We start from the raw sequence: 21377 nt of genomic DNA, 5'->3' as shown, positions 1-21377 counted from the left end.
TAATTGAATTGATTTTAAAATAATTAAACTAGATTTAAAATTAATATTTTTATTATTTTTTGAAATTAGTAAAAATCAAATTTAATTAAGTATCAAAAGTTTTTATTAAATTTAAATTCCCTATGAAATTTAATTAACTATATAAATTTTTATTTTTTAGTGGAGCTTAAGTTGGTTTTAAATTAGTAAAATTTAATTATAAAACTAATATTTGTTAGATAATTTTGTTATAGTTTTATATTAATTTTAAAACGATATTACTTTATAATTTATCTTATTCCTTTTATTAATTAACTTTGTTTTATTATATTAATGAAAAATTTTTCATCAATAGCAATAATTAATAATTATTTTTATTTTATTTAAGTAACTTACTAAATTATTTTTGTTATGGTTAACTTTAAATGGAAGTAGATTATTTAACACAATAATATATCATTGAATATATCAACATCAATATAACAATATTTACTATTAATTACAATTTAATGCAAGTATATCTAATATATATATATATATATATATATATTAATGAATTTTATATAATGTAATGGGGTAATGGAGATGAGAGAATTAGTGGAATGAGTTATTGAATGAGAGTTAATGACATAATTAATGAGGAGAGATTGTTAAAAGAGTTAATGGAAAAGAAGAAAGAGAGAGAGAGAAAGACCAGAAAAAAGATAATTGCCTTTGAGAATAAACTAAAAAGCAGGAAAGTGCCAGCTTGGCACATTCCATTTTAACATATAAGTATAGATTTGAACAGTATTGAGGCTTTTAATATTGTTAAAGATCATCTAGTCTTTTATTCTCCCCTTATGTTGGATGCTTCTAACAAATTATTATCCGAATAATGATTATAACACTCTATGAATATTATAAGAAAAAAGCCAGATGGTTAGATATCAAAATTGGGTCCGTTTGGTTTGTGGTTGGAAGCGGGATCGGATTTGAAATTAGGGATCCGTTTGGTTCACAGGAATAGGGGTCTAGAATTGGAATTAGTCATTCCAATTTCAACTGTTTGGTTGGGCAGAATTGCAATGCCATTCCCATTTGCCATTTCTGCTTGAATAGCATTCTCACATTTGAGGGAATGTTCGTTCCCTAGATTAAGGGGCTAAATCACTCTAATTTCAATTCCAATTATAACCAAGGATCCTAGAATCTTTTGGAATCAAAATAGGGATGATCTATCCCGGTAATTTGTTTGGTTCAAACGAGAATCGGAATTGAAATTAGAATCAGCTGAAATGAAATCTCATTCCCAAGGGAGAGGGAGGAAATGACCCTTCTCTCAAATGAGGGAATGCTATTCCACTAAGAATGAGAATGAGATTTCAATTCTACAAAACCAATTAGTTGGAATTGTAATTGATCATTTTGATTTCGATTCCAGATCCTATTCCCACAAGCTAAACAGGACCTATATTTTTATTGTATTGGGATCTTCTGAAATCAGATCGGATCCACTCAATCTATGATTCTATTATATATCAATCAACTTAACAGTTCCAGGCCTTTTGCAGTCAAATTTTGAAAAGAGTCGACGAAGAAACATAAGCTTTTTATACCAATTCTTTGGAATCTTATATATAAGCTAAAAGCAAAAGGTTGTAGGGCCCATTGTTATGCATTTGCCAAATGTAATCTTTTTTTATATAACCTAAATGAAATCTTATGATCTTTCCCTTTTCATGCTTTTAACCATTACCATTACAAATTTAATTAATTACAAGGATGCAACTCAATAAAACAAAAAAAAAAATCATAATTTGTCCTTTCTCCTTTTCCTCTTTCATAGTTGATACTAAATATGCAAGTATTTACAAAGATGCCACTAAACTTCTATCTCTTTCATATTTGTTAAAAATTGTCTTTATCTCTCATTTTATTTACAATTGGGTTGTGTTGGGTCGTGCCATGCAGGCCACGCTTCCTTCCCCTAGGATACTTTAGGGGGTTGGCCTGGCACAGCCCTTGACACAAACCTACATAAGCTTGTGTCGTGTCGCGGACCAGGTTGGTTCGCGGGCCAAGTTTCAGGCTAGGCCGAGCCACGAGTTGGGCTAATCCATGTTTTTTAAAAATTAAAAAAAAATAATGAAAATTTTAACATAAATTAGAAAATAGATAAAAATAAAAAGACCTTGAAGTTTTCTTTTATATGAATTTTGATGTATACAATTGTTTACATATGCAATAGTAAAATAAAATTATATATCAAATAACTATCGTATATAATATACAACCCGAGTCTGCACAGGTCGTGCTGTGCTATGGGCCAAGTCTTAAGCCAGGATGGACCACAAACCAGGCTAAGCCATGTTTTTTAAAACTTTGAAAAAATAATGAAAATTTTAACATAAATTAAAATAAATAGACAAACAAATTAAAGAAGATCTTAAAATTTTATTTTATATGAATTTTGATGTATAAAATTGAAACTAAAATTATATATATATATATATATATATATATATATATATATATATATATATACATACATACATACATACATACATATATTATTGGGCCACAAATAGGGCTAAGCCATGTTTTTATAAATTAAAAATAGATAAAAATAAAAAGAGGTCTTAAAATTTTATTTTATATGAATTTTGATATGTACAATTGTTTATATATGAAATAATAAATGAAATAGTATAATAAAATTATATATATTTGTACATTATGTAACTATTGTGTATAATATACGGCCTGAGCCCACGCGGGCATGTGCCATTCCACGGGCTTGGCTGGTCTATGGGCTAAGTCTTAGGCAAAGTCGGGCCACGAACCGGGCTAAGCCAAGCTTTTTAAAAATTTTGAAAAAAAACCAACATTAATTAAAAAATATGCAAAAAATTAAAGCAGATCTTAAAATTGTATATTATTTTGAGCCCACACGGGCATGGGTCATGCCATTTTCCGGGTTGGTCTACAGGCCAAGCCTGTCCACTAATCGAGCTAAGCTTGTTCATGGGCTCGGTAGCGCAGTAGTTCAGCTCAACCCATTAACATCACTAAATTAATTAATTTAATAATTTGAGATAGCATTTACCAAGTGTTGATAGTACATAAAGTTTTATTTATTTATTTACTTACTTTACTAAATTATTTAATTAGTTAATAATTTAATAATCTAACAAATTATTGTTGCTATAGAAGCATATATATTTATTATCTCACTTGATTGTCTATTTATCTCATTTATTTTATAAATTTATTTATTTGTTAAATTAAATTAATTATTATTTAACTATTTACAATTATTCCACTATATAAAACAAAAATACAATGAAAAAAGTCATCTCTCCCTCTTTCACTTTATTGCTCGATGTCCATGATTATTTATTTATTATTTTATTTTATTAAATTACATATATTATTATCCATAAATTTTGTTTATTTTAAAGAGGTCTTTTTTTTCAATAAACTTTTAATTAAAAAGTTTACCTTTTGTAAATTTTTTTTTCTATATAATAATTTACCTTTGACAAGTCACTTACCATGTATATCATGTTTTGCAGTTGTAGGGGCGTTTTTATTAAAAGCAGTCATTGTTCATAATAAATATGTTTGGTAAGGATATTGTCATTGGAATTGACAATATCTTGGGGTGTCCACAGTTTGGTTTCTTTCATACCACCATACTTCGCCCCGATTTTGATTCCTTCAAAATGTCTTACTCACCACTTGTGTTAATGAAAATGGAAGCCATTTAAGAATCACTTAGAACTTGGGAAAATTAGAGTATGATAACCAGATTATTTTTTTTTCCTCCATCTCATCTTGTCACAAAGTAGTGAGATTTAATAGAAGAAAACTCCTAGTGCCTCGTATGGGAACCTGATGAGAGAACTTCATGGCCTTAGTGACTTGAAAACTGCCTTCATTCAGAGACCCAGGGAAAAAAGTAGGCCAACGGAACTTGAACCCTCTCCAGTCTCCAATATCAGCAGATTCAGCAGAGAGAAATTCCATTAGCATACCGTAACGAAGGGTTTCACTTGGGATACCGAAATTCCAATATCAGCACAGAGAAATTCCGGGTAGCAGTGGAACTGTGGAACTGGTGTTTCTACTTGGATTAAATATATAACTAAACTTTTACCATTTTTACTTGTAATGTTAAGAATTTCTATCAAATTTTCTTTTATATTGAAATTATTTTTAATTTCACTTTTAAGTAAAATGGATTTAAGTGTTTTTTTTTTCAACTAATAACGAGGAAAGATGGATGATATCGTCGTGATTAAATTGGGATAATTGGTCCTAATTATACTGACATTTATAAAATAGTAAATTATTTGTGTTTAATAATAAAATAAGTTTTTTAACCAAAATAATCTTATAAGTTAGCTTGAAATTTATTCTTTCGAACATAAATATAATAAAAATAATAAAAAAGAAAGAACGGATACCATTATTATGGAGACAAAATCGAGAAATACAATCGGTTCGATCAATCGGGGAGAACCGACCCAGCAGCCAGGGGACAGGGATAAACCGATAGAGCCGGAACTGGAATGGAAGGTAAAAAAGTAAAGGGATTCAAAATCAGAAAAGGGCAGCCCCAGCAGAAATACCCATACGTGCGGGTGAGACAAATAGCTTATAGCTCCACTTCTTTATCTACGTACTACGCCTTCCATCGTACTGTCTACTTCTCGAGTCTCGTGGTGAAGACGGAAGACAGACGGAATAGACGGACCAGACACCAGCTGGAATGCCAATGGTGGGTGGTTTTCTCTTCACTCCTCAAAGATCAAAATCGATATTCACGGCTGCCACGGCACCGGAGTCCGGAGACTAGAGACTGATTTTCATTTATTTTATACATTGTTGCATACATTCACATTATACATCCGTGAAAAAGAGTGGAGTAAAGAAGCCACCACCTTCACGTGTTGCACCAATGCCTGACTCACTCCTGAATCCTGATTTTGGGAGAAGGAATATTAGATATCTAGATAGATAGATTGATGATGATGACGATGTGTCGAATGTCGATTCTTCTTCTCACTTCTCACTTCACTCTTCTCACACACATCTCATCTGTACGCGCGTCGCAGGATTCCTCATTCCCACGAATATGCTCTCTCTCTCTCTCTCTCTCTCTCTCTCTCTCGGCAAGTCGGCATAGACTGAAAGGCGAAAGCCATCTCTGTCTGGGTGACGGTGAGTCGTGGCACCCCACTCCCTACTCCCTCCCTCTGTCCCTCACTTCCACATCCACTTCCACTTCCGCTCGATTCAAAAATCTACTGTCTGTCTAGGGAATTACCCTTGACTAATCAGTCAAAACTCTCTCTCCTTTTTTTTTTTGTTTCTTCTTTTATATATATTAATTGAACTGTGTATGAGTTTACACAAATATATTAATCAAATATTAGATGGCGTGTTTCTGTAATTCGTACTCTTGAGTTGATGCATGCAGCCGGCTATTTGGCCCCTATCTCCAGTTAGACTTGAGAAAAAATATATGGTAAGCAATCCCAAATCTTTTCTTTTATGTTTTATCAAATTTCTTGTGGAATGAAAATTGCCTGGACCGGTGACCGGACCTACCGAAGTGTCTCCCACTCCGACTCAAATCAAAAAGCTTTTACAGAAGAGAGATCAATCAAACCCTGACAACTGTGTTTGTCCAAATTCCATTTAACTATCACTCGAGAGATTTTCTCTTGATAACGGTGTTTTTGGTTCCAGTAAGATGCTAATAACCCATATTGTCGTCAAGTCTAGTCTAGTCTTAATCTAATCATGAATCTAACTTAAAATGTCCAGATATGATGCATCGTGTTGTAATTAGTCAAATCCTAGCTACTTGCACCTAATCGTCCCGGACGATTCTCTTGCAAGTTGCAACTAACCAATGAGTCGCCGGTGCAATGAAGAAGAAGAAGAAGAGATAAAGGAGGGAGGAGAATAACTGAATAATAAGCACCACAAAATTTGAATGGTTGAACAAGCTATAAATTAATAATGGAGCTGACAGTGAAGAGGCGGTTAGTTATGCTGCATTTAGAGTATGGTGCTTGGCTCAAAATGGCATTAACAGAGCGTGTCGGCAGGCCTCAAATACTAGTAACCCACTAACCCACTCCAGAAGCTGCGACCTTTGATACCTTTGAGTTTGGGTTTGGGGGAGGGTTACTTGGAACAGGAATCAGAAATAGCATCCAAAGTAGCAAACCCGTATGAGTGAATAGTGATGATGAGTCTCTTCACTTGCCATTCTAATTAATCTCACACCTCGTCAGCATCAGCAAAATGCAGCAGCAGCAGTGATTGATGTAAGGACAGGTAAAGTAGGTAATTTTCAGTTGACAAGCAAGCGACTAATTAGGGTTTCGAGAAAACCGGTGCCACCCACATGTGGCATGTGCACTTGCTCCCCCCTCGTCCTTTCTGTCTTCTTTTTTCTCTCATGGTCATTACTCTCCCCAATTCGTTTTACCCCAAAGCTGTAAAAATGTAAATCCCTGCCTCATATTTTGACTTGTTATTTCTTTCAGATGATCCCACCGAATTGGGTTCCAACCTGACCTGCCGCGGTCACGAAATGTTTGTATCGGGATTAATAATGTTTTAGACTGCGTTTGGAATCGATGTAAATAAATAATGATGTAAATATTTATATCGCTTTGGTTTAATTTACATTTGGAAAGAGTGTATAATAATAATAATAAACTTTATACCGATTACTCAAAAGATAAAAATACAACAATAACTAATAACGGTTAGTGTAAAACATCATCCATGTAAACTAAACTGATGATGTTTTTAAACTGATCCCAAACGCAACCTTGTGCTTATAAGCTTCAAGCTCTTGCCAGTTGCCAGCACCCAAATTTGGAACATTGACAAATTAAGTGACCCACGATACATCAAAAAGGGATGCTTTTCACTTGTTACAAACACACCACATCACCGTTGGGTTAGAATCTGAGTGACAAGGTGGGTCTCTTGGGGAATTGTGCTGCGAGTGGAGTGTTAACTTTTTCTTTTCCCAAATTTAAATTTATTTGCTGTCTGAAAAAGGAATTTTTTCCCCGAAAACATACGCGTAAGCAAAAGAGAAAAGAGGGATGACGATGAGACGTTAAAGTGCTTTTCAAAGTTCTCCTCTGTTTTTTTTGAAACAAGGAGATGAACAGTTGATCACTTCACAAGAAACAGTGCATAACCTAGGGAAAAGGCATTGCCCCACCCGTACAGCAAAGCCGGCAAAGAGTGGGACTCTTTGGATTTAGTGCTCTTGACATAAATCTACCTCGATCTTTGAAACCCTACAAATGAAAAAGAGGAAAAAAACTCCCCCATCATCAATCCACCCTCCCACTATCGCTCTCTCTCACTCTCGTAAACCAGAGCAACACTTGGAAATATTGCTGGGGGCCTGGGCAACCAATCTATCTATTGTTTGTCAACCAAAAAGGAAAACCCCAAATCCAAGCCCAACCCAGTACGTAGCCATAACTCCAGTCTCCTCTTAAATGATCTCTTACAATACACTGATAACCATGGCAGGGAATGCAGTAGAAAAGAATCCAAGCATCTGGAGGGTCCGGTTAGAATCCAGAATCTCCATAACTCAAGTACAACTACTGGGTGATCTGAATCATTCGTTTTTCTTTTCTAAACAAAAAGGAAAGAAAAAACGTAAGAAAGATCACTTCATCTGTTTGATTAGTCATCTCAATCATCTAAGTGTTACACTTGTTTGGTTTCTATGTGCCCAAGGAAGGATTCACTGCGCCGGACTCCGCACAGTCTGCTACCTGATACAAGTGATAATATCTAGTCATCCTAGCTAGAGCTACATGAATATGACAAGATCTCCTGAGTTCCATAGGCCCTTTTGGCTGCATATCCTGAATATAAGATGCATGTCTCTGTATATTAATATTTTTAAAGCTGAATTAGATTATCACTATCTCGTACAGATTTTATCTTATCTACGCTTGGTTGGTTTATGTTAAGGAACATTATCGTTATTTTCATCTATAAGATTTTTAGGAAAAGTGATGTTATTTTCGGTTAGACTTTCAAAAGTTTAATGTACTTTTTGAGGAGGGGTGGTCGAATTCCTTAGATGCCTAACCTTGGTATTTCCGTACCAACATTACTTGTGGGATAGCCTTGGTTAATGAATAGCATGGCTATTAAGGTTCCTCATGAGTGTACACATGCTCATAGGGACAATGTATAGACCGGCACTACGCCACCAACACTCAAGGGAGACTTAGCATGCGAGCTTGGCTCAAGTATGATCCTTCACCATGCTAGCCCCTTGCCTAATTTGAATGAGCTATCCCGTTGCCCATAGTGCATGGGTGTGTTCCGGCCCAACGGTTGCCTATTAGCATTCATATGCCTACATCATCGGTATATAAGAGTCTCTTCTCATTAGCGTGCAGTGGCCTTTCATCATGGACGTTCCCCTTTAACACGTAAGAAATACCTCCCATGAACCGACTAAAGTCAATTGAATGCCCTAATCATACGACTTGAAGTCATGATCCAATGTAACTGACCTTAATAAACTATCTTATCAGACAATTCCTAACTTCACTGGGTTATATTGTACGCCGCACGAGTTTCTTCCGCTTCGGAACTATTATATTGTATTTATTAATTGCCGTAAGTAGTAACTTGAAATTGAAATTGAATGAAACCTGCCGGAAAATCCCAAAAACAAAAACACTCTAGAAATGGCCAAATGGGAGTGTTGAGAAGCAGAAACATGAGATCTTAAAATCCGCTGCCGACGATTCCTTACGGTTGTTAGTTGTGGGTCACATATACGTAAATGAGTCAAAAAAACACAAAAAAGAAGACCGTACAAACTGCAAAGCCAGAGTTGCACAGGTGAATCCCGTACCGCCTACACCCCCTCTACTACTCTAGTTCCTCTACTCTCTGCTGCTTCTCATCTCACCCTTGAACCTCTTGATAGCAGCAGAGTAGTCCTCTAGAGTCCTAGGCTTTCGTATACCAGACGTGAGACACCCGAATCCTGCGCCAAGGCATCAGATAGATGTTAGCTCCCCCCCTTTTGTTCGTTTATTCATTCTTCTTTCTTTCATTCATTCGTTCAAAATTAACCAACGTACCGCCATCACTAATTTTTCCCTCTCTGTCCCTGTCTTTGTCTCTGTCTGTCTCCGACTCCGAGCATGTAATATGTATATTTATTACTCTTTTCTTCCTCTATATATAACCATCAACAAGTGTCTCCCCAATAACTACAATAGATATACCCACGGATGGACAGCTTCCCCTGTAAACCCAACCCACCTGTTTCAACCGCATCGATGGCTTCTGCCATCTCCAAGGAGAAGAAGAGAGGTGGCAAGAGAAGCAAAGGAGTGAAGCTGTCGACGGACCCACAAAGTGTAGCAGCCCGACAGAGGAGGCACCGTATCAGCGACCGCTTCAAGATCTTGCAGAGCTTAGTACCTGGAGGCACCAAGATGGACACCGTTTCCATGCTAGAGGAGGCCATTCACTATGTTAAGTTTCTAAAGACCCAAATATGGTTGCATCAAGCCATGATGAACTTCTTACACGACGACTCTTCTTCCTCTTCTTCTTCTACTTCCCTCCTCTCTCCTCCAGACTTGGTGTATTCGTCAGCTGCAGCCTTAGCAACTCCGTCTTTGCCACCACCACCACCGCCTCCGCCAGCTACTCCGTCTTTGCCACCACCCTCTTACTATCAAGGAACTGATACCATCTTCTCGCATCTGTCTATGAACTACTAGCCTAGACCTTCTTATTTATTTAGTGGTAGTAGACTTAAGTAGTTGTGTCCTTGTTAGCAAAGATAACACCCCCCCCCCCTCTCTCTCTCTCTCTCTCTCTCACCTCAACCCCCCATCGTTTGTACTTGTACGTGTGAAAGCCGCATTTGTAAATCAGAATCAGCTTGTTAAGTTGTTCGTGCGGATAATTACTTCTATGATAAGGTGCTAGCTTACTCTTTATTTTGCCAAGTGATGATCTGCCTTTTTTTTAATTTTTTATTTTGTGTCTAAGACTTGGATCGATGAGTACCATGGAACGCGTCGAAACTCCAAAGCTTGTGAGGAATAATAGACTATTGTATCAAACAGCTTACATCTGTGATCATGGTTAAGTTACGGATGTATCCACATTTTGATTTCCGATGTAAAGAGGAACCGGAGCTGAACCACTAAACCTATATATAAGAGAAAGAAGGTGAACGGTGCGTGTTGGTCCCGTAGCTCAGTTGGTTAGAGCGTTGGTCTTATGAGCCGAAGGTCGCGGGTTCGAGCCCCGCCGGGACCAGCAAGCATGCAGGTTGTTTTAATTTAGGTCGTTATTTTTTTAAATTCAATTTCTTAATATTTAAGTCAATTGGACCCAGGAAGATTTGTACCTACGCAACGGCTTCTTATTAACGTATCAATTTACTTTGATCAGCTTTGGAACGATGGTGGGCTGGCTTTATTTTATTTCTTTTTTGGGCAGGGGACTGACTTAATTGGTTTAAAGAGTTTTTTTTTTTTTTTCATTATTTTTTTACGCCTTCAAGCTTCAAGGCCTCAAGCCAAGTCAGTTGCGTATCTCCCAAGTCCCAACTGGCCTGGCCTATGAATTACACAAGCATGAAATATTCAATCCTCTGGGTCTGGGCCAAGTTTGAGGCTTCCAATTTTCTCTCATATTGTCCAAATCACATGATTGGACTACCCTCTATACGTGTATCACGCATTTACAAGCCCAATTGCTTGGAACATCCATTAGTCCACCACCATTTGTATGGATAAGCTTCTTGATATAACAAATATAGAATATTTTTGTAAAGGCCCGTTTCTTTCGGAGAAAAAAAAAATAGGAATACTGTGTTTCTCGTCTTTTACAAGAGTTGTCTCCATTTGAGAGTCTTAATAAATTCAGTCAACAAGAAATTCCACCAGTTGAAGCGTAAATTGCAATTCATCCCTTTACGTTTTCTTAGTTTCCATTTTTGTTAGCTGTCTGAGGTGGAACTGACAACATAAGCTGACTTCGTCCTAATATTTTATTATCTGGTGTAATGGATTCATTCTAGATATGAACTTCTGCTCTAACTTTTACAGGTAAACCACAATGAAATCATTTAATTTCAGGTTGTAATCATATACGTAGTATGACTGAAAAGTCACATCTCAGTCACTATCTTCCCTCTTTTAAGTTGTTTGACAATACAAGTTTACGTGTAATGTAATTAAGTGATAAAATAATATCGCATTTACATTTTAGATTGTAATCAAGTGCAACCTACCATGCTGCTAAAGGTTTGTGAGTGGAGTTGGGGGGTGTTTGGAATTTAGAGGAAGATTTTAGGTTTTCTCGTCTACTCCAATACATTCTTGATATGGCTGTGCTATTGTTGTTTTGAAAAACCACAGAATGGTTTTTATCGAAAAAAAAGACTCACTTAGATAATTTAAAATTTTTTAATTAAGTAAATGCAACCCTATAACGGACCAAAACTTGACCCAAATGTAAGACGATGGTGATAGCGTTTAACCACATTCACTGAGGAGTTCGGATCTACATCTACCCACACGCCTCACTAAGCTCTACTGAGATCCTTATATTTTGCTACTAGCGGTGAAACTGAATCCCGTGGAATTCAAGCCCAACATTGTTGGGTTTCTTTTAACCAATACAACTTGCACTCCCAACGTTGGGCGACAGGATTTGTAGGAGATCCGGGCTTCTAATAACAGTGGCTAATTCAATCAGGGGGCAATGCGGGTGGGCATTTATGACATGTTTGACTGAAATTTTCATATATTTAGACCAACGTTTTTGGGATGGGACAAATGATGGAATGGAGGTAATGCCAGGATTTTTCAAAACTATTGGAGAGGTTCTTGTTGAAATGAATATATAATCTGCCTCAAATGTAATCGGTTTGATTATGACTTGTCCAACATTGAAAAATAAGATAGTGATTCTTGGTACAAGTTTTTTTTTTTTTTTTTCTTCAAAAAACAAAGAATTGCTGATAGAGGCTTTATTTTTCTTTTATGAAGTATGTAATAATTTCTGAAATTAAAAAAAGGAAAAAAACTAGAAAGAACAGGGAAAACGGGAAAACATTGCGCCAATTTTGTATGTTAGTGTGATTTCTGATTTGGACAAAACACCTCCATGTAAGATCTAAGATGTACCCAAACCAAAGCTGAGAAGAACCATTCGTCAAAATAGCCAATTTATGGAAAAAATGAGACCCATTTGTTTGACGATGCCACTAATCTATTATAGTCCCACACCTAATTCATAAATTAATTAGAAAGGGGGTTGCAGGGAAGGAAAAGTGGTTTACGCGGAACCTAATCCGCGGCAGCTGACCACTTGATGTTATTTAACTTGTATGTTTGTAGGGTGAGCATTTGATTTATTCGGTTAAAAACTGAATTGAATAAATCGAAATTTAAAATTTGAAATAAAAAAAGATGAAAATTGAACTAAAACTGAATTACAAGAAAGCTGAAATAACCAGAATTGAAATTTTTGGTTAAAAACCAAATTTAATTAATATATAAAAATATTATATATTATGAAATTGAATTTCATTCTAATACATTATATATAATATATTAATATATAAATATATAGCATATTATATATTATATATTACATATTATATAATGAATTTCAGTTAATTCAGTTTTTTCAATTAATTGAATTTCTAACTATAAAAACTGATACCAAAAACCCAAATTCCTAAAAATCGAACTAACCGAACCAAATTACCCAAAAATCAAAAAATCCAAATTAAAAAACAAAAACCGAAATTTTTGGTTCTTCAATTTTAACTGAATAATGCTCACCCCTATATGTTTGGCTTGGCTTCCGATTATTAAATAAGTGTCTGTATTTTATTTTTCAAAACTGAGAACCAATACTTGACAAACGCTCTCTTATAATTTGTTGGCAATTAAGCATCACTAGGCGCCACCTTAGTGAAACATTAAAAAATGCTTAGCTATTGGGGGAAGCGTTAAAATGAAAATTCACCCAATGGTTGATATACATGTAAATCAAGACCAAAAGTTATGCACAATTATGCATACAAAACCCTATGATGGGACAAATGCTGATTTTGCGATGACATGGCACCATTTATTTCATAATCGCAAACCATACCAAACACCACCTTAATTTAGGTATTCTGTTTAGGGTTTCATGGGTGTTGGTGTTTCAAATGAGTTCAAATCAGCCCCCCACAAGATTGCCCCCCACAACGTCCCACAACACATCTCCGCTATGTATTGGAAACATCTCCCGATGATGACATCATCATTTATGGGATTATCATCAGGAGATGTTCCCAATACACGACAGGGATGTGTTGTGGGACATTGTGGGGGGCAATCTTGTGAGGGGCTGATTTAGTCTCGTTTCAAACACTTGCATTGCATTCTGTTTCTGCATGGACCCAACAAGACAAAATGTGAAAAATAATTAAATATCATGTCTTGCATGTGTGTGCATGAGGCTGCATGGTTTGGAAGTGAATTTAAGCCAGTTCCGCACTCTCTACTCTCTAGGTAGGGCCGTAGGAAGTGTCAATTGGACCGAATTTGGACCAATTCAATCTGATCCATATGAATCCATTACAAATGGATCCACTTTGGTAAATAGTTTGGACCATTTTGGGCCAGTCCAATTTAATATCCGACCCATCCAATCAATTCAAATCAATCCTTTTCATTTAGATTTGTTGCAATCCAAACCTGGTATATTGACACCTGTATTCTTATCTTCTATCAAGGCCCAGATAATGGTTCAATCTGGCACAATCCAACATAAATACATTACGGATGAATCAGGTTGACTCCAATCCAATAAATATTTTAGACCATTAAATCTCTGAATGGATCCAACTCAATATGTCTTTTTGGTCCATCCATTCCATTCGAATTGATTTTAATTCGGATGGAGTTCAGCCCAAAACCAGTGCATTGACACCATCTCTAGGGGAGAATTGTATGCCTGGCAGGAAGCATCAGCTGAAACTTCAATTCTAACATGGGATTATTGTCAAAGTAAGCCGAGGCTTTGGATTCTTTCCTATCCGCGTCTCTTTGTCAATACTCAATAATGGAAGGAGTCACTGAATATGCTTCTCTCACTTTTTACAGAATTTGGTGTTTTGTTTGTTTGTTGCATGGTTTTTAAAATCGACCGGACTAGATGGTCGGACCAAAAAAATCGGAAATCGATCAGGTGATCGGTTCTAGTTTTCCCCAAAATTGAATTTTTTATAAAAACCGTTTATTTTAGTTAGCAAACCACTGACCCGCGCAGTTAATCATTTGAATCAAACAGTCATACTGTTCGACCTGGTTCGGTCTCCGGATCGCTTTTAAAAACTATGGTTTGTTGATGCTTTTCAAAGCATTCTTTATTTCTGCTAAATATTCTGTTTCTTGACAAAATGCAGAGTATTTTTTTTTTCATTGTTATATCTTCATTTGACGTGTTGAAAGTATTGCACAATTCCAGGTGGACTAGGAAAGAAATTCCATTTGACCTCATTATTAGTTACCATATATCTTACAGACAGTGTGAACTGGAAATAAAATAAAGGTGTGTATGGAGCTATGCTGCTGAGCTGAGCTAACAAAATTAGAGTACCCGCCTGCTGTATTGTATCGTGATGTGAAGGTAGTCTTGAACTAATTTTCATTTTTTGTTGTAGGCTCAGTTTGGAAAGATTATAAATACATACAAAATATAAGATTTTGCGTTTTACATATTTGTACTTGTACTCCTTTCAAACTGAGCCTTTTAAGGTTCCGTTTGATTTGCAGGAATAGGGGTTTGGAATCAGAATCGGAATGTATTATTCTGATTTCAACTGTTTGGCTGGGAGGAATTGAAATCCTATTCCCATTCCTGCAGGAATGACATTCCCCCATTTAAGGGAATGGCCATTCCTTGTCTCTCCCTTGAAAATAAAATCCCATTCCTACTGATTTTAATTCCTGTCTGAACTAAATAGATTATGAAAATGGACCATTCCGATTCCATTTCTGACTGCAAACCAAACGGACCCTCATTGTTTTTCTCCCAATTTCTTAAGAGAGGTTTTGAGGATAGGTTAATAGAAGAGAGCTAGCTTGGATTTTACAGGAGCACAACAGTCACAGAGAAGAAAACCGTTGTTCAACGTTCTGCTCTTTACCTATATTACTACATATTTCCTCTTCCTTGATGTGTGCGCTGTAGCCTGTAGGTGTACATATGGTATGGTATATAGGTTCGCTGTTGTTTCGGGTGAGTTTATACATCAAACCAACCATCGGGGGCTCATTTCTTTGTAGGAGAGTGGTATTTGTCATGTCTCAGCTTAAACGCAATTCGTTTTCTTCTTACTTTCTCTGCAGATTTAATTTCACAATTTCTTGCAAAGGATGCTTATTTGTTGGTAGCTACATTATCACGTGGTAACATAAACGGTTTGGTTTCTCTGGTTTATTTTGCTACATTTTCTGTTCTCTCTGTTAACATATCTGCATTTCAATTTACTATATTTCTTGGCATTGATTTACTACTGTTCATATCGGTGTTTTATTCTCTTGGGTTGTTTGTGATGAGAGATAATTTGGCCCGGCTTGTGATATGATGACACGTAGAGCAACCTATTGACTTTGTAACACCTCAGCAGTCCAAGTTATCTTGGTACCTCGGGTCATTTAGTTAAGACCGAGGCTCGAGCATCTCATCATACACTGACCTATTGAAGCACCACGTAATCTCCTTCTAGATACGAGCCAGTTGTTTCTGATCTCTTTGGGATCAAGTCGTGCATCAATGGATCTTATCCTTATCCTGCCTGGATCGGAGGGACCCGGATAAGCCTTATCAGCTTATACGGAGTCCATCTTCAGGTGCAGAACGGACTCCAAGTTATGTGGCCTGGTGATCTTGGACACGTTTTGTGAGGCTCACGCCAGTTTATCTATATAAGGGCATCGCCTCCAGCCTCACAAGGTACGTGCGATTTAACTCTCTTAATAACATTAAAAACAATCAAGTTCTCCATAAAAACTCTTCGCTAACTTAAGCATCGAAATACCCACACTGAATAAAATACCCTGCGACATCTGATTCTACTTTTTTACAGTTTTTATAGTTTAACTCGGCCACGTAGCAGACCGACATCCAAACTGCCGACATCCGAGCTGCCTGCCTTCCAGCAAGGAATGACCCCATCGCGCTACGTCAATTTGTCATGTTATACATATTACAACTATATCCTTCAACAAGGGATTCATAAATTATGCAGAGCAGAGTTTGTATACTTTGTAAAGATAATTACAGAAACTAATACATATAGGGCTCCAAGTTGTTTCCTCACCCCAACTCTCTCATGGGGCGCTCAGTTTTGTGTTTATATACAATACCAGAAGAAAAAAAAAGGATACGCTCAAAATCCAATTCCAGGGTTTGGCAAATTCGGATTTACAGAGAACTTTGTGATAAGATATTATGGGTATGGCAGGAGCAATTGGGATTGTGGATGACCTTGGTCAGACTGATGTCTAGTTTAGAACAGAACACACAGTACCGTCTCCGACATTCTTTCTCTTCTTCATCGTCGTCATCAAAGTCCCCTGCCATCTCTGTAAGCTCCATTTCTATCGTCTCTTCTGCCTCGATTCTCTCAACATCACACATGTTGCAAAGTAATCCTGCTGAAGGTAAAATCATGAGAATGACTCTATCAATGTGTTGGTCAAACCACTTCCTCCCTTTCTTCCAAAACATTAACGGTCCAATTACCAGTCCTGCTCCTCCTCCGAAGCCCAATCCAGTCAGTATGAATTTCCAATCAAATACAGCCTCAGACATCAGTGACTGAGGAATTGTTGAATCTTGGCATTTTTTCGACAAAGGGGGCCCGCATAATCCTTCGTTTCCCTGGTAAGAATCATTGGAGAAGGTCTGGAACTGATTGCTGCTGGGTATCATGCCCATAAGATTGTTCCACGACAAATTGAAGATTGCAAGAAAATTTAAGCCTACCAACTGCACAGGGATATTCCCATTCAGATGGTTATGAGAGAGATCTAACGACTCCAGCTGCGCTAAATTCCCCAAAGAGGATGGAATTTCACCTGTGAAAGCATTGTGTGATAAGTTGAGCAGGCGGAGTGCAGTGAGGTTTCCAATCACTGGAGGAATGTTCCCATCGAATCTATTGTTTGACAAATCAATAGAAGTGTAGATGGTTAGGATTTTCGCCAATTGCACTTCTAGACCTTTACTGGTAACATTCACAGTATCCTGATAGTACACTTGATTGTTGAAATCAAAAAACTTGAATTTCAATGTTGCACTCTTCCCATCCTTATCATCGACCATCATCCCATGCCAGCATCTAAAGCATTGCACGGGCAGAGCACCTGTAAAATTATTAGAAGACAGATCAATGATCTGCAGCACCCGGAAGATGTCATTACATGCTGAATTTTCCATGATGTGCCCATGGAATCTGTTGGATCGTAGAACCAGGACCCGCAACTGGGTCATGTTCCCCAACCAAATGGGAAACGTGTCATTGATCTCGTTGTCCCCAAGGTCTAAAACCTCCAGCATTTTGCAATTCCCAAGAGTTTGTGGTACCTGTCCTTCCAATCTGTTCCCATTGAGATCCAACGTCCTCAGGCCACATCCAACAGGAAATTGTTCAGGTATACTTGCATTAAGTTTATTCTGTCCCAGATTCAGTACCCTCAGTGCCCCACTGGTTAAATGAGCCAAACAAGAAGGAACCCTGCCGCTCAAATTGTTATCAGACAAATCAAGGACTTGGAGATAACTAGCGTTGCATATGGACGCAGGTATTTCTCCCGTAAGTTTATTGCTTGAAAGAGAGAAGAAAATGGTGAAGTTTAAGCACAAAGAAATATTAACGGGGATTGTGGAGTTAAAGCTGTTGTTTGAGTAATCCAAATAGATGGCAGATGGTGTTGAAAGAGTTGGAATTGGCCCTTGGAGCTGGTTGGAATGAAGGTCAATGGTGGCCAACGAACTAGAAGTAAGGTCGGGCAACGGTCGCTGCAGATGCTCCAACATGTTGAAAGAAAGATTTAGATAAGCAAGAGATCTATCGCTTATATTCCAAATCCAAGAAGGCACAACCCCGCGAATTCGGTTATTAGAAAGATCTAGAAAGGTCAATGTTGATTTATTTGTTTTCAGGAATTCGGGGAATTCTGTCAGGTTGCAGGAGGCCAACTTTAACGTTGTAATCCGGGGGTAATTAGAGAACGACGTCGAGGTAGAATTATCAACACTAGTCTCGACTAACAATCTGTTATAGGAAAGATCAAGGCTTGTAAGGTTCTTTAGATTCTGAATCATTTCGAGTTGCATCGTGCCATTGAAATTGTTGGAAGATAAGGTGAGGATACTAAGACGCTGGAGTCCAAAAATTGATTTGGGAACCGGCCCTTCCAACTTATTGCTACTGAGATCCAGGGTATCTAAGGGAGCCAAATATCCATTGGAAGATTCGTCGAGTCGACCAACAAGTTGATTGTGGGAGAGCTGTAACTTCCTTAGTGATGGGAGGGCAAAGAGTGAATATGGAATTCTTCCACTGAGCGAATTGTTTCGCAAGTCAAGATTAACAAGTTTTCCAAGTCTGTCCCACTGAATGGAGGAAATAGGACCTGCCAAACGATTGTTGGAAAGGTTTATTTGGGTGAGATTCTCAAGCGAACCCAACGATGGAATTGATCCGTTCAAGTAATTAGACGACATGTCCAAAGAAACAAGTTGGGCAAGTTTGATCAATGAAGACGGAATTGATCCATACAAACTGCTACTCACAATCTGTAAATTGGACAACAACCTGAGATTGCCAATGGAATCCGGTAACTTACCGCTGAATTTTGTGTTGGAAAGCACCAAGCTCCGAAGGGATCCATAGTTGGGTAATTCCGGCGGCAAAGAAACACTGAGATTCTGGTTGAGTGATACATCGAGGGACTGCAATTTCGGTAGTCGGAAAATCTGCTGCGGGAATTCCCCAGTCAACCCACAAGAAGTGAGGCGCAGGGAGGTCAAATTCATGAAATTTGCAAAGCACTCCGGTATATTACTAGAGATACTATTCAGGTCGAGACGAATGTCAGCGAGAGAAGTAAGACCCGTAAGGGAACAATCCAGAGGCCCTGAAATATGGCAATTAGACAAGCTCAGCACTTGCAGGTTTGGAAGTGCAGATGATAAGGCTTGGCACCATTCGGGTCCCTGTGCCGAAATGTTTACTCCATCGAGACGGAGAGTTGTCAACCTTGTAAGGTTGTGGACAAGCGCTCTGAGATCTGGATTTTCAAGTTTCAAAGATGTGCCTCCGGTGAATAATGTGGAGAGATCAAGAGAAACCAACCTCGTCAGTTGTAAGAAGTCGATTGGAATTTGACCTGCGAAGCCCGAGTTGGAGAGATTGAGATGAGTCAAATTAAGGAGCCTGCCAAACCCAGACGGAATCCGAACATTATTGAAGGCGTTGTATGCCAAATTCAAGCTCTGGAGATATGCAAGTTCAAATAGACTGCTGGAATTATCAATTCCACTGGAAATGAATTCGCTGCTAAGGTCGAGAGAGATGACATGTCCGGTCTCTTCATCGCAGGTGACACCGCCCCACTGACAGCAATCGATGCTTGCATCCCAAGAGGCAAGCTTTGAAGCAACATTAGCACGAAGAGGAGTTGAGAAAGAAAGGTTTCTGTTCAATTGAAGCAACGAGGAGCGCTGATCATCCAGGCATATGCCATAGACGGATAAATTACTGGTCCCGAGGAAAATAGAGAGAGAATGGAGGGTGAGAAGCCATGAAAGCAGTAGTAGAAATCTCATTGGAGGTGAATGTGATGAGAAACACCCATGAGACTGACTGAGATTGAGAAAGTTAAGATAGGGTAACGAGTTTAGGAGATTGGAGACCCATTAACATTAACCTTCGTGGGTGGCAGGGTAGAGTCGTGGTGGCCGACCAAACTGGTCCGGATTGGGCTCGGGGCGGCACCAAGTAGAATAGGGAGCAGGGAGAGAGAGGAGGAGGAGGTCGAACCCGAACAAAAACGCGTTTGGTTGAAGTGTTGAACAGTAGAATGAATATAGTAGGAGGAGTCGACGCGATTGTTGCTTGGCCATTCTCCTATAATTAATTCCAAGACTTTTTATGTGGATTTCCGGGAAGAGAGTTGACCGGCTCTCTGTATATATAGAGAGTCAGTGTCAAACAATGCGGCGTCGAAATGGAATACGAATCAAATCCGGTTAAGCGGTTCAAATTCATTCCGGTTTAACCGGATCGAATATGAATCTATCTCAAATTCTCAATCCTATCCGATACTACTAATGTAAAGTCAATATTAATTATTTTGGTTTGAATTTTATATGTTTATTATTAAAGAGTCATCTGATATGTTAATATTTGTAAAAGTTATCTTCAAGTCATCTGATATATATATATATATATATATATATATATATATATATTTTTTGAAATTTTAATATAACTGGGGGTAGGCCTTGTTAAGATTAATAAAATTTTCAAAAGAAAATTAAAAAGTAAAAAAGAACATAGTTAAACATATGGAGCTAGACGACCTGTTTGGAGTTGAGGTATAAATGTTATGAGAAGTCAAGACCCATCATTTAAATGTCAAATCAGGGAAAGAATAGTGACAAATAATAAGATGAAAGAAAGATAATAGAAGCTTTCAAAAATTCAATACTAAGTTGGGTGCAAATAATGATGACTAAAAGTAGTTTTGTTCACACGGATAAATTGTGGGTTTTCAGGTTCAGTTAGGTCCACCTCAACAATTATATAATTAAAGAAAAGACGATAGTGTTTGTCTCCCTGGCAGGCTGCTCTGATGACTAACGTAAAAACAAAAGCCACTGAGTCATGAGTCATGACCAGACAGACAGACAGACAGGCCATTATCTATGGATGTGGACTGGATGGAACATGCTGCATGCATGTTATAGTGCTCATTGTTATTGACCATAACAATGGCCTTACACGTTTACCGTATCTCATAAGAAGTATTTAGAAATAAGGTTTAAGATATTGATGCAGTCTGATATGTTTTTATTGGGGTTTGTTTGGTTTTTTAAATTGTTTTAGAGAGATCGATTTAAGACCTGTGTTGAACCCTAAAATATTATCGGGGAGCCTCCCTGGATATGATATGTATCGACTGGATACCTTCGAACCTTGCCGAATAAATAAAAAATGATCAAATAGTGCGGGTGAGGGGAATATTAATCGTAAACCCCGTGTTCATCAAGTTATTCCTAGGTAG

The 21377-nt window shown here is 37.6% G+C and overlaps 1 protein-coding gene and 1 non-coding gene across 2 annotated transcripts; one reads left to right on the top strand and one right to left on the bottom strand.

Moving 5' to 3' along the window:
• The first annotated feature begins 10252 nt into the window (after window positions 1–10252).
• TRNAI-UAU (transfer RNA isoleucine (anticodon UAU)) lies at window positions 10253–10326 on the top strand. Its single transcript has one exon. It is a non-coding gene; the product is annotated as a tRNA-Ile (tRNA).
• Window positions 10327–16299: 5973 nt separating this feature from the next.
• LOC104597320 (receptor-like protein 7) lies at window positions 16300–20208 on the bottom strand. The gene has a single exon (XM_010258798.3). It carries the CDS (start codon window positions 19915–19917, stop codon window positions 16507–16509), a length of 3411 nt encoding a protein of 1136 aa, XP_010257100.1. The 5' UTR covers window positions 19918–20208; the 3' UTR covers window positions 16300–16506.
• Between the last annotated feature and the right edge of the window lie 1169 nt (window positions 20209–21377).

The sequence above is a fragment of the Nelumbo nucifera genome, chromosome 2, assembly GCF_055504915.1.
Source record: "Nelumbo nucifera cultivar China Antique chromosome 2, China Antique-T2T, whole genome shotgun sequence".
NCBI classification, from domain to species: Eukaryota; Viridiplantae; Streptophyta; class Magnoliopsida; order Proteales; family Nelumbonaceae; genus Nelumbo; species Nelumbo nucifera.
Note: the sequence above shows the minus strand (reverse complement) of the source record. Positions and strands in the feature narration are given on the sequence as shown.